The 15,105-nt window shown below is 38.3% G+C and overlaps 1 protein-coding gene across 1 annotated transcript in view; it reads left to right on the forward strand.

Moving 5' to 3' along the window:
* Gga (ADP-ribosylation factor-binding protein Gga) overlaps nt 1-15,105 on the forward strand; it is a 312,496-nt gene that overhangs the window by 280,052 nt on the left and 17,339 nt on the right. Inside the window, exon 11 of the mRNA XM_067142150.2 lies at nt 4,661-4,814. Within this exon, the coding sequence (XP_066998251.2) occupies nt 4,661-4,756 (96 nt within the window). The 3' untranslated portion in view covers nt 4,757-4,814. The remainder of the gene's footprint in view (nt 1-4,660; nt 4,815-15,105) is intronic.

Genomic DNA, 15,105 nt, shown 5'->3' on the forward strand with positions numbered 1-15,105 from the left:
TAGGGGATGGTTAAATGTGGTATCACACTTTCCTGCGTGCAAGCAAGGTAGTTTTAAAGCTGCACATCATGAAAAAGGAAGGACAGATTGGTTAGTTTTACTTCTTAACCATTGAGGTTTTTAAAGTAAGATTGTTTGTAATTTCTTAAAATCATTTTGTGAGTGTCAGCATCCAATCAGTTCCAAATATGCCCTTTCATAAGAGCTATAGATAATCAGTTGTTTTTAACATCCATGTTCCAGATTTGGTAGTTGAAGAACTCTAGTTAATTTTTATCTAAATTAATCACATTATATTTAAGTAAGTATGATTGTAAGTTTCTGAGATCTTTAGTTATGCTTTCCAGATTAGGTTGAGTTTTATATCTTACTTTTTACATACATTTTTGAGGGTAAGTTTATTATGGAGTTGAGTTAACTTTTGATGATGATAATAATAAGTGTTATGAATTCATTTTTAATAAAGTTTAAGAAACTTGATTGCCCCATTATCCTGTTCACATTCCTGACAGGATTGTCCAGCCCCGTCCACATCCGGTTGTCTGTCTGTTCATATCACATTTAGTTATCCTTGTATTCTGTATTTTGTTTATCTTTTCCTTTGCTTATAATTGTTTTATAATTCTATAATGTTTGTTACTCGTGGTACATTTTGATTACTGGAATTAGCAATAAGTTTGAAGGTACATCAGAAGAAAATGAACATCTGAAGATGAGGGGAAATTTAAAAGCATTACCACGAAGTGCTATATCTACCATAAGATGGTAACATTTCCATTTCGTCACCTAGTTTGGAACATAAGGTTCCTTATTACATCGGGCTAGTCCCATACTACCAGACACAGGCAAATAATGCAGTTCAGGAGATTTACATGATGCTTACAAAGAGAAATACTGTACAAAACATTTTCCTGCTCCAACCATTATTGTATCATAGTGCTGAAAATTGCTATTTCATCTAAATTAAATCATCAGAGATGCAAGAGACTACTGTAGAATTCCTGTGAGAGATAACAAGTTAATTTAAGACACAGTAAATTAATGAAACTTACACTATCCCATTATCCCACAACATCAGTCTGAATTCCCCTGTGGAGCAAGAGCTCGGATAGTAACACGACGCCCTGACTGGTAACCACAGTGAGAATCCGAACGCTAACTTTCACATCCAAGCTGTCAACACTCCCCATTTTGCATACAGCACCTTTCCAAAACAACAGAACCAATCAACCAATCGCATGCAGAATTTCAAGACAGAGTAAACCTGGCATCTTACATGAGGGTGGAAAATTCCCACACTCTCCGAACACAAAGAATGCAGCGTCCAGCTGACTCCAGAAACTTGGGATTCATCGACAGCTGCCAAAATGTCATGAGAAATGAAGCACTTGTCTCCCTATACGGTGCACAAGCGCTTCTCTTCATAATATTACTATGCAGTTCTTGAAATGTAGACCCTGCATTTTCACATGCTCAACCCCAAAATATGAGTTTTAACCCTACAGATATTAGATGTATCAAATATGATACATACCATTTTACTGCGTAGAATTCAAAGTCAAAGACCCTTATTGCTGTTAATGCGCATTGTATCTTCTCTGATACATTCTTTGTGTCAACATAGTTCATGCCTTTCGTCACTAGAATGCAGGTCGAATACAATATGTGTCTTCGCGGGTTAGTTGCCAAGGAAACACTGGAATGTGCCGTGTTCGTGCGAATTGTGACATTATGGTGTATTGAATAATTTATTTTACTCAACACAAAATTGCGTATTTCAATTTCAGATGGTTCCTAAGTATATTTTTGCATACAGGAACAGTTGCACCCTAATAGTGTCTCGTAGTATTGATATTATTTGTTTGTATCAGATCTGCTACAATGCTCTTGAATGACAATGGATTATAACATGGATCGCACGTATAGTGAGGATGAGTTAGTGACTTTGCTAGCAAACCGGGATGAAAGTGAAGATGATATAGATAACTCGGACATTGAAGATGAATATCATTTAGAACTGAAAAATGTATCGGGTGATGATGAAGTGTTCGATATTCAGCACATGCCATTGGTAATTGCAGAAACTCAGAATGAGAACAGTTTACCATGTTCGTCTAGCGGTTTATTTTCAGAAGTGCGTGTGCAGTATGGGACAGAATTAGCATGTGATTTTGAAGAAAATACGGTAGATGGGGTAGATGGGGTTGAACCGGGTTCTATAGTGCATTAGTGTGATGGAGGTTTCGTGCATGATGGAAACTGCTCAATGAACAGAACCTTGATCCTTAAGGAACTTCAGATGACACGCATCAAAGACTGAATAGTGAGAAGAAATCCAAATACATAGACTGTTCAAAGGTGGAGTGGAGGAAAGGTAATTTGCAAGTTGATGACAATACAATGAAATTTCAGGTCAAACCATTATCTTCAGAACTCGAAATACCAACCTCATTTTTCGGTATTTTATTTCAGATGACATTGTGGAGATGATTGTTTTAGAATCTAATTTGTATTCTGTGCAGAAAGATCCCAGGAAACCAGTTAATCTGGCTAAAGAAGACATTATGTAATTCATAGGAATTTGCCTGTACTCATCACTTGTACATGTTCCAAATGTACGCATTTACTGGAGCAACCATATAGGTGTCGACAGAATTAGGGATTGCATGAGTCAGAAACATGCCGGCCCCGTGGTGTAGGGGTAGCGTGCCTGCCTCTTACCCGGAGGCCCCGGGTTCGATTCCCGGCCAGGTCAGGGATTTTTACCTGGACCTGAGGGCTGGTTCGAGGTCCACTCAGCCTACGTGATTAGAATTGAGGAGCTATCTGACGGTGAGATAGCGGCCCCGGTCTAGAAAGCCAAGAATAACGGCCGAGAGGATTCGTCGTGCTGACCACACGACACCTCGTAATCTGCAGGTCTTGGGGCTGAGCAGCGGTCGCTTGGTAGGCCAAGGCTCTTCAAGGGCTGTAGTGCCATGGGGTTTGGTTTGGTTTGGTTTTTTTATGAGTCAGAAACAGTTTGAGAAAATTCGCAGGTACATACATTTCAACAATAATGATAAAATGGTAGCAAAAAAATGATGTAGAGTATGATCGTTTACATAAACCGAGTCCTTTTATTGAACATCTGAACAAAAAGTTCAGTTCTGTTCCATGCGAGCGAGATTTGTGCATGGATGAACAACTGTATGCAACAAAGGCCAGAAGTTACATGAAGCAGTACCTCCCATTGAAACCTCATAAGTGGGTTTATAAGATATATATTCTCAGTGATGTGTGTGGTTACTCCTATAAGTTTGAAATCTTTTCCAGACAGGAGAACAATGAAAAGTTTTGCCTGCAAACCGAACCAGACCTTGGAGCAAGTGGAAATGTCATAGTCCGACTCATGCGAGATGTTCCTGCAGATGGGAATCACAGAGTCTATTTTGACAATTGCTATACCAGCTTTGAACTGATGTTGTTTCTGGCAAAGAAGGGAATTCATTCTCTTGACACAGAAAGACGAAATAGAGTTCCGAACTGCAGACTACCTTCCGACAAAGAACTCAACAAACTTGAATGTGGATTCAGCACTGAATATGTGACAAAAGTCGAGGATGTTGAACTCACATCATTGATATGGAAGGACAATAAATCTATGTTAATCTTATCAACATTTTGCGGCAGCCTTCCTTTGGCTTTTGTTGAGAGATTTGACAAAAAGACCAAGAAAACTATAAGAGTACAATGCCCTGCGCTGATAACTGTTTTTAACTGATACATGGGTGGTGTGGACTTGTTAGACGGTATAAAATATCATGGGGACCAGAAAATGGTACATAAGATTGTTCTACCACTTAATTGATCTTATGGTAGTCAATGCCTGGCTCTAGTACAAAAGAGTGTGTAAGGAGAAAAATGTTTCTGAAGTGCTGCGTCTGGCTGACTTCAAAGCTGAAATTGCGTTCTGCCTCTGCAACTATGAGCATTCAAGTGGACAGAAGAGGGATTGTCGTTCCCTGGTTGAGGTGGCAGTTGAAGAGAAGAAGAAGAGGGGTCCAGCAGCACACATTCCTCCATCTGATGCTAGAACTGATAATGTTGCCCACTGGCTATCATATGAAGACACCCAACAGAGGTGTAAAATGCCGAACTGCAAGAGCTTCTCATTCATCAAATGTTCCAAATGTGCTGTTCACCTTTGTCTCAACAAAACAGCAACTGTTTTTAAAAAAATTATTTTTAGAACAGCTATTGTTAGCCCAGAGTGACTTCAAAACTTGAATTGGTTGGTGATGTGTGAAAAGTGGCACTGATGTGCATTGTATCAGATATGCTACAAACTGAAAATTTAAATTATTTCTTGTGTTTTTGTACATAGATTTTTAAAAGTATTTTTTACAGTATTTAACGACCATTTCTCCAGTGTAAAATATTTTTTTAAGAATAATTTTAAGAAGTGAGCATTGTAGGGTTAATTCCTGTGTGTTTTACGATGGGTACAGTATTGATCAGTTTATTTGTAATTAATACCTTACCAGTGTTACATTCCTGTGTAGTCCTTCTCATTCATTTCTGTTTCCTCTGTAATTTGACTTATTGAGCTATGGAAGTTTTCTATAAAGTTCCTTATGTATCAAGTAATTTTTTTTCATTTTTGATGTTTATTTTATAGGACCCTGTTTCTCTGAAATATATGATAAGTTACACACTGGATGGTGAAACAACAACGGAAATGGGTGAAGTAGAAGAATTGCCAATGGCTACGTGAGTTTGAAGAAAAGTGTGTGCTTTCGGACGCGAGCGATGTCTTCGAGTAGTTGTAAGAGGTGAATATCCGTGTTTTTTTTTTTCCTTTATCTATAGCAGGGCCTCTCAAATGCCCAAAATCTCACACGTGCAAACTGAAGCGCATAGGTTCTGTGCACCGTGCATCGACCCGACTCAACTCTGTTCGGACCAGCATTTTGTCTGGGGGAAACTCGGTTAAGCTCGGCTAAGGTCGGCACAACTCTGCTCGGCTGGTGGAGTGCTGCAGAGCACGTGAGGAAGGGGGAGAAAGATGGAGCATAGGGAAAGAGAGAGACAGTGCTATTGCTTAAAATCCAGGAGTGAGGGTCTGCACTCTGGTCAACCTGGCAAAGTCATCTTTTGCACCTTGTGCCGCATGCATGCACCCTGAGAGGCCCTGATCTATAGTTAGTAGACACCTCTTCTTCTTCTTTGTTAAATGTAGTTATTAGATGTCTTGTACCATCCTGTTCTCTATCCTGTTTTTCCACTATGCTTATCGTGGTAAGTAAATAACCTCAGTGGAGTACTTCCCTATGAATATGACCATCAGTAAGTAAATGTTCACAGCCTTCCATTTAACACACTGAATCTTAGTGTTCTTCTGCTGATAAGTGTAGTCTTTGTAAGTACAGTAGTTATATGTATAAAACAAATGTTGAAAAATCCTTTTGAAGGCCATTACATAGTGTATATTTTAGGAGAAAGTGACCTTTTAAAAACTGACTCCTATGTCTCTTCCTCTTCCTTCATTTCTTCATCATTATTGCCTGCAGTGTCATATTTCAGATTGTCTTTGTTCCTTTGATACATCTCCTTGAATGGTATTCCCCTGAGCAAGTTGACATTGCTGTTAGGGTTGCGAAGTTGTGATTTTGCGTTCGGGATATTGTGGGTTTAAATCCCACTGTCGGCAGCCCTGAAGATGGTTTTTTGATGGTTTCCCGTTTTTACATCAGGCAAATGCTGAGGCTGTACCTTAAACAATGCCATGGCCGTTACCTTCCCAGTCCTAGTCCTTTCCCATCGTTGCGTCACGGAATACCTTCAGGGAGTTAGTGCGACGGTAAACCACTAGCAAAAAGAAAAAACTGTATACTGAGCTGTTGCCAAAAGCATACTTCTTTATTACTTGCTCCTCTCCTTAGCTATTAATTCGTTTCTTAATTCCATCTCTAAGTAATATTTGTATCTCTAAAATCCTCAACTTCATCCTTATCTTACATATATTGCTTTCTTTGTCCTTTCCCCATAAAATGGTTAACATCTGAATCTGTCACTTTCTGTAGATCAAAAATTCCCCCACACTGTCATCATTCTTTCTCCCTATCAACTTCATGACCTTATTGGTGAAGTCATATAGTCATTGTCCTTCTGTTCCAAGAAAATAATTTTGATCTTGCCTGAGGTTGGTGACATTTTAAGGTGTTTAATTTTTGACAATTCTGTGTCATTAGCTTTCAGTACATTAAATAATTTCCACAAGACAGTGTTCCAAGACCTCTACATCTCATATAAAATCTTCTTTAACGCATTGGAAGGTAATAACACGGAGTCGTCACATTTAAACACACTGATCATGAAACAGAACGGCTATGACTAATAGAATGCACCACTGAGATCGGCTACGTGTACTTTCGTTAGTGTCTATATTAGCCCTTTACTGTGCCTCTTAGCCTGTCTATATTTTTTAATGTTCACAGTACCTATCAATACTTAGCCTAGAGATAAGCATAAGTGTCTTTTTTATTTATTTTATATGTTGATGCTTCAGTGCAGTGCAGATGTTATATTCTGATGTGAATGTCTGACTGTAGCTTCATGGTATTCAAAACAAAAGGATTTGTGCCACTGAGAAAGTGAAGAGAGGCCCATGGCACATCCTTAAGCTTAAGTTGTTTACTTCAAACATCATTTTCATTTTTGAGTGATTCTCATTTCCTGTCAACTCACAGATTACTACTTATTCCTACAGTTATAATCAGAAATTTAAAGAAAGATGAATGATCTTTGACCTTTTGTGATTGTAATAGATCAACAGTTTTCCTTTGCCAAGCTATTGTTAATTACTGTAAACTACAAATCTGTTCTTAATAGCTCTCACATTTTATTGTTCAGGCTTGTCATAAAGGGGAGTGTCTGCTTTATGAAGGATGCAGGTCGTTCATACATGTAACAGTTTTTTTTTCTAGGTCACCCTCTACTTTCCTTTACTGCTAGATCTCTATTATTCTTTCATTTCAGTTTTTCTCACTGTCTAATGCGGAGAACATCAGTACTTGCCTCTAACAAATTTGATGAATTACATTTCCTATTTGGAGATATTTTGGTAGACTTTTGTAGAAGAAATGAGCTGGCCAGTTAAATCTGCTATGGTAATGGAGTAAACCATACAGCCAGTGTCTCCACGCCGAGTGTTGGGCGGTGGTAAATAGCCTCACCCACAATAAGGACCAAAGGCTAAGGGCAGAGGAATCCTTATAGAAGGGAAATGGGCCCTAAATGGAGGAAATGCCACTGAAACCCCATATCAACTGTAGCGTCTGTACTCCAGAGGAGCGGCCTACAAGTTTCGGCTGGCAGTAACTTTAAAATGCCTTTGGGAGTGGCGAACCCATCGTAATAAAACCCTCTGTGATGACAAGTGTGCTGAAGCCTCAGAATATGCTAGGGCGTTGCCCACAAGCGACGTTTAAAATGCTAGGGCATTCCCCACAAGTGATGTGAAGTTCTTGTGATGCTGGGAGAAATGTGAGAAATGAGCGACCAACAACCAAATACATCAAGATAGCGACCATCAATGTAGTGACACTAACAGGGAAAGTGGAAGAAATTGTAGAATTTTTTTTTTTTTGCTAGGGGCTTTACGTCGCACCGACACAGATAGGTCTTATGGCAACGGTGGGATAGGAAAGGCCTAGGAGTTGGAAGAAAGCAGCCGTGGCCTTAATTAAGGTACAGCCCCAGCATTTGCCTGGTGTGAAAATGGGAAACCACGGAAAACCATTTTCAGGGCTGCCGATAGTGGGATTCGAACCTACTATCTCCCGGATGCAAGTTCACAGCCGCGCGCCTCTACGCGCACGGCCAACTCGCCCGATAAATTGTAGATTTTATGGTTGACATAGCATTGCTGAGAATCAGTGAGACCAAATGGAAAGGAAAAGGTGAGAGGAAACTAAAGAAAGGATACACCCCTTTTTGAGTGACTGTTCATTGTAAAAAAAATGGTAATGTGTGAGTTGTCTTAGAATGTGTAAATATAGGAAAATAAAACTAGTCTGTTAATATTGAGCGTGATATAAGTCAAATGCAAATATTTGAAAATTGTAGGGTTTTCTTGCGATTATATTGCCTTTCTTTGTGCCATACTTCAATCAACATTTCATTGAAATTTGTGCGAGAAAATCTTCATAGTCACAATTGAACGCCACTTCTGAGTTCACTGTCTCACTTGACTATGACATACGCTTGGCATGTTAAGCAGTCCATATTTACATCATGCCAACCGGGCCGCACTGGGCTAGTCTCAGTGGGCACCGAGCTGAGCAACTCTGCTATAGACATTGTGTTGCCGAAGCTGAGATGTCGCTATATCAATGTCCTACTCACCATATAACTTGATTTGTCAGCTGTTTGTTCCTTCCTATTATTTGAATTTCCTGTTACAATTCTGTTCTTTATCACCATTGTTGATTATTATACTATTAAAGTCGCTCATAAAATACCTACCCATCTTTTTGTGCAGTCAGAGACTTGGAATTTGTACACCCATTCATTCTGAAGTTCATAGCAAAATTAGACTGTACAGCTGTATCTTGACCCCACCTTTTCTGTTTTTATGTTCTAAATGTTAACTGCCCTTTGTTACTTCATCTCTCAGTGGAATCTTCTGGTTACATTCCAAAAGCAGAAATGCCAACTACCATGGATTTTTCACATGTACTATGGCAGTACGGAAACGGTACTGATTATTACGGATTTTATTAATTCAGTGGATTAAAACTTCATGATACTATGCCTAGCTCCATTAATATGTCCAGAAATTATGTACCGTAACTTGTAAGAGGCAAATGTGGTCATTCCGAAAGCCAATGACACTCCATTCCAATCCTAGTTTATATCATACAATAAAAATTTCATATGTTTATAAGAATTATGTGACAATTTTCACCTTTGCAAGAGTAAAGTTGCAACACCATTGGCTGAAATTTTTAAGGGAACAGCATCACTCCAGTAATGTGGTGCAGCTAGCTGAATACCAACTCTGCGACAATAAACTGTGAAGTAAGCCAGTGTAATCCAATAAAAGCAGTAACATTTTGAACGTACATACCTTAATGCAGAAGACGATACAGTTCACCAGTTGCCTCGAAGACATTTTGCACTCTCATAATAATAGGAAATTTACTCTTAAAAAGAAATTCCATCATATCGACATGCCACTGTAGGTAGCTGTATCAGAAATGGGGAGTGTAATTCGAAGCGCTGTTTTTAAATTTTCGCGCAAATATGATAAATATAAATTTCATACTGTACGTTGCATAGGAGAGACTATTAAAAGATAATTCCTGAAAAAGATAACGAGATGGCAACATTTGTTTACAACCTTTGCTGAATGTATTCCTCGCATATGTGTTAAATTCTTGTTTTATTACCTCTAGTTTAGTATCGAGTTGTCTTCTTTTGTTACAAAACACAAAGTGTTACAAAGTGATGCTGATGTCACATAGTGCAAGCCTACTTCTGTGTTAAATAAAATAGCAAGATGTTTAAGCCCAAAAGTAATGAAGATCCAGGTGACGATGGACAAAATGCTTTGCTGCAAATCAAAATTACCAAAAGCAGTATACGGAAGACTTTCTATGCCTAGGACCGTCTTAACTTCCACCTAACCATGTGCTTTCTGAAATATGAAAGTGTGAGTTTTCAGTTAAACATGGAGGACGTGATGACTGCTGATGCCACGTGAAATATAGAAAGCGTGAAGACTGTGGCGCATCAAAGGGCGATGCATATGCTCTCTCTCTCTTTCTTTTTTATTTTTTTACTGCTTAAAGTGACTATAATAGTGTTGTACAGGCTGAAGATTATTTCACATTTTTTTTGTTGAATATAACTTTCCCTTATCTGCAACAGACCTTGCTGAACCATTATTCAAAGCCATGTTTCCCAACTCGGAAATGTTAAACAGTATGGAAGTTGCAGAACCAAGATAAATGTAATGGTGGAGAAGCATGTCTGAGTCAGCTGTATCTGAAATAGTCAACTGTCTTGAAAATTGCACCTGGCTGATTGTCTTCTGATGGTAGTAATGATAACAGTGACTGCAAATTGTATCCATCGTAACTTATTTTTGTGAGAAAAAGAACAGATTGTTACTCTACTGCTTGTTTCGGTACAATGTTAAAACATTAGAGAAGGAATATTTCAGGTGTTTGATAGAGAAATTAAGGTCAAGATGTTGAAATGGGAAAACTGTTTATCATTTGGTTGTGATGGTGAAAATAAAATGGTAGGTAAATTTAAGGGAGTGTCAGCATTTTTGAAACAGCAGAATCCTTCAATGGTTATACGAGGCTGTATCCATCACCTACTTCACTTAGCTGCCCAGAAGGCTACTAAAACATTGGAAGTAAGTGCAAACGTGGAGACATTCTTAGTAGACATATTTTTTTCTTAAAAGAAGCTCCAAAATAAAACAAAGAAAACAATTGAAGATCTATCGTGAAATGAGTGGACCTGAGCTCAAAAGCCACAAAATCTTGAAACATGTCAGCACAAGATGGTTATCGCTCACTGATTCAGTAAACAGGGTATTGGAGCAGTGGGAGCCATTGACATTGTTGTTTCATGTTGGTGAATAAGTAAATCAGAAGAAACCTGCAATGGTAAATTTGTTGCAGTGAAAGCAGCAATGGAAAATGATGCCACTAAATTTTACTGGTTATTTGTGAAGAATGCACTTCCTGTTTACACAAAGTACAGTATCATCTTGTAAGTAGAAGCTTTCTTTACTGGGTGTATCTTAATTATACCGTCAAAAAAATTAGGGATGCTTGTTGTGTTATTTTAAGTACAATGGCACAATTGGATTGGTGAGAAACCTTTTCTTTTCGGGAAAATGAGGTGACCTTCTTACTTCTGGGCGCAAAATTCAAATTGACGAACTCGTCGTATTTGCTGTGTCAAGAGCATAAGCTGCTGTCTATTCCTGTGCTCCAGGGAAGGGAGGGGTGTATCGTAGAGGGAGACAGAGGTAATGCTCGATGCGAATGCACAAGTTTCTTGTTTGTTTTGTGCATTCGCTTCCCAGTCCCAGTAGGCAATGTACAGTTTGTTCTGCATAGATTGGTTATGAAGTTTCTTGCAGAAGTTGGCAAGAATGACTCCATTTCGGTACACCAACAAAGAATGGCTCGTATGCACCTAGCCTTTGGCGCAGCAAATGGCAACAGGAGAGAAGCCACACTGATTTATGACATCCTGTACCCTAAACTTAAAAGTACTGGAAGGTGGAATCTTCTTTCAAACCTAAGTCAAGTCAACACCAATATGGTATTCTACAATGATATTTATAAATTGTATCCAGTACCCTAATCACCGCCAACATCATCATTCAATTTTCGCATCTATTGGCAGGCGACTGCGTGAAGGAGTTGAAAACTTCATTGTTGGTCCATATTGACAATAAGATACTTTGAAATAAAAGACTTGAGGTTTCCAACTTTTCAATACATATTCTATTAAGTTTGCAATTAAATTACATTACTATCAAAAGATACTCACAGGACATGTTTTTTCTCATTAAAGACATCTTCAGTTGCTTGTTTCTAGCATAGATTAAAATATAAAGAGTATTCAAACTCTTAAAATTCCTAAAAATGGCAAATATGCACTGTGTACCCTCAGAAAATAGTTCTTAAAACCACTGATTAGAGCTTTTAAAACAGAAAAACACACATATATTCCTTCTTTTTATACTTAAAATCATACTTTAAAACATGTCCTCGAGAGAGCTTGTTCTTGTAAAATTGGTCTTTTGTATAAATCCATTGTTAATGATAGTCTTGTAGACCATTCAAACATGCTGGTTGAGGTGCCAGATAAATCTAATTTTTATAGAAGAGGGGACTCCTCAAGGTCGAAGGAAAGTTGCATTGAATAATGCAGGTCTCATGAACTGCTGTGAAAAATGTTGCGGTGCAGTATTCAGTTTATAGTCCGGAAGAAGAAACTGAGAAAAATAAGGTGAAATTATGATGAGGGCCCTCGGCATAATTCAATTGAATTAAGACCCAGCAAAATAACCAGGCCACATTTTAGAATATGTTTTATTCAGTTAATACAATGTATGGCATACTTATAAACTGAAAGCTGGCAATCATCTAATTAAAGTATAATTTTTCACTTGTTGGTACCAGTATACTATTTGCACAGTGGTTTATTGCTGTGTGCTGTATTGCAGAAGCCAGAGCGGGAAAAGTAACGGCATTTCTTTTTACGAATTCCCATCTGATGCTTAAGTTCAGAAATGATTGAGAAACATGTCATGGGACAGTTTTGTTCCAAATTTTGAATGCAGATCATCTTTTTTGTGTAGTCTGCATTTTGCTGGCTCAGATTAGCATCCAAGACTAAAAATAATGAAACAAAGAAAATGTTATTCAGTCCATATCTAAAAATTATTCCGAACATAAGATGCCAGAATCAAAATCAACAGTAGAAATACAACCAATAAAGAAACGTACTAGGGAAAAACACTGGAAAGAAGAGGAAGAGAGCCTAATTTCGATGATGAATTAGGTGTTTACGATAACAATTCTTATGCCAGTCAGCTGGCAGTTAGTGCCAGTAAGTCTGTTGAAGTACAGACAAACAATAACTGTTTTCAAAATCAAATCAAAATCTCTTTATTTGCAAATGAGGTGTCTACCTCGGTGGCAAATGGTACACTAAAATACATTATTGTCAAGCACTAAATTTTAAATTAACAAGAGACGAAGAAAATTTTCCTAGAATACAATATTATACAATTTACGCTAATAATTTGTTCTATTAAACACACACACATCATCCTTAATAAATTTATATTGTTTACAAAATTCTACTTATAATATCTTACAAACATAGTCAACTCATATACAGTATGTGAAATTACTTCTAATAATAATATACAACTGGTATAAGATTAAAATTAACATTGAATTTATTTACATATTTATATTTTACCCATTTTGGAACCTAAGTAGCATAACGACCTGCTGTGTCTTAACCAGAGCCCCTTTCGCCACCACTTTTGAAGCTGGCAAAGACAAAAATGTTTGAGACTGAAATTGTGGTGCATCAATCAAAAAATACAGAAGCTGTAAGATGATTTGGAAATAGATGGATGAGTTCAGCAATCAGTATCATACTATTTTATAAACAGTAATGGACACTAATGAGCACAAACCTGAAGACTCAAAGACATCATTCATACTGGACCAATTTTTAAATTACAACAAGCTATCACCCTACTGGTCAGAAAAATGTCCAGAGCAGCATTATCTGGTAATGTATTTCTCTGAAGGGTTATGCTTACGCAAGAAATCATTTATCCAAGTTGCCTTCTAGGAGCAAATTGGGTCATTAGCTAGGAGACATGTCGTGCCAAACAGGAGTGACATATCTCGTCAAAGAACGAGTTATTATAGAAATTGAAAGAATGAATTAGGCTGAAAAACTGTGCTCTCTTATTATTGATAAAATGGCAATAAAGCAGCAGTTGTTATATGACAAGAAGTTGGACACATTTTTTGGTCATAAGGGTACATCAACACATGCCGTGGCTAATCAAAACGTAGACAGTTCTGGCAGTATATCCATTTCAATAGAGAGCAGTAGAAAAGAGCCAATAGTTTATTATGCTTTCTTATAAATGCAGTTTATCAACCTCTTACAAACTTTCTGTTGCCTATTTTTTTCGAAGGGGCTGTCTGGTTTTGAAGTGTACAATCTGACACTACCAATCAACAGACAGGTTAAAACTACTGCTTTTGTAATTTTAAGATTAGTTTCAGATAACCACAAGACAAATGTGAATATGATGAGATGACTATCCAATGGAAATGTATTGAAGTCTCAGATTCCTCACCCTACCAATCAAGACTGACCTCTATTCCTTGCCTTTGACCTGTGTCATATCCCTAAAAAAAATATCAGGGCATCACTTTTAGAAAAGACCATGCGCGACAGGGAAGAAGAAATTAGTTCCTGCCAGTGTGATGACCGACACCCTAGTAGTGCTGAAAGGTGGGTAATGGAGAAATTTTACACTGGTTCAATGTACGCGCTTTCAACCGGAGTGGAAAGGCACATGGTGCATAGCAGAAGGCGATGGAATAACTGAAGTTCAAAATGTAGTAAACTGTATTAAGCTTGGTTGGATGCCCAGTATACCATCACTAACTCAATTATGAGAAAAAGTTGACTTACCTGCTTTCTTCCACTTGTCCATGTGCATAAATTGGCACGCTATATGTCATATGCCAGAACTACAGGATGTGGATTTTGATAGACTGTCCTTTTGTGGCAATCCTGGATGACACCTTTCAGCAGAAGCATGTTTCAGCTTCAGTTCTTAAATCCTGGACCAAATTTCATCAACGTCAGTGATTCTATTCAACATGTCATCTCCTCTGTGAAATGTCCACTTTTGCTCTTCAGTCTTTGCATGCTTGGCAGTAGTCTTACACATGTGCAGATCTTTGCGTAAAATCTTATGTAAAGTTTCTGGTCGATACCTGTACGTGCCTGTAGCTCCTGTAGAATCCATCACCTGTCATCCTCAGATTACTGTTTTATCGTGGCACAAGTACCATTGGTACATGGGTTGTTTTTTTAATAGTGGCAGCTATGCTGTAATGATGCCGTGAAACGTAGCCAGTCATATAATGTATACCTGAGGTAACTTAGATACCCACCCTCCCTCAGTGTAAATTAACTCGCCCTTCACGCGCTGTGCATGGCGGCAGCGACAACAACAAGAAAGCAGTTTTGAATGCGCGCTCGAGTACAGCTGTAACGATTTTGAAGCAAGATCAGAGGAGCTGGTTGAAAGCTGAATGCGCTAGAGGTCTTACTGCAAGACAGTGTTACGAAGGATTGCAAGAGGCTTGCAGTGAAAGTGCATTACCTTTCCGTACTGTAGCATGGTGGGTCAAGGCCTTCAAAGACGGACAACAAAATGTGACAGACATGCCGCGGCCTGGTCTTCCTGTAGTAAGTGATGTCGATGTGCAGATGTGTTAGTGCTGAAGGATCGGAACACCACAATTCGTTAATTGG

This window comes from Anabrus simplex, chromosome 2 (assembly GCF_040414725.1).
Source record: "Anabrus simplex isolate iqAnaSimp1 chromosome 2, ASM4041472v1, whole genome shotgun sequence".
NCBI lineage: Eukaryota > Metazoa > Arthropoda > Insecta > Orthoptera > Tettigoniidae > Anabrus > Anabrus simplex.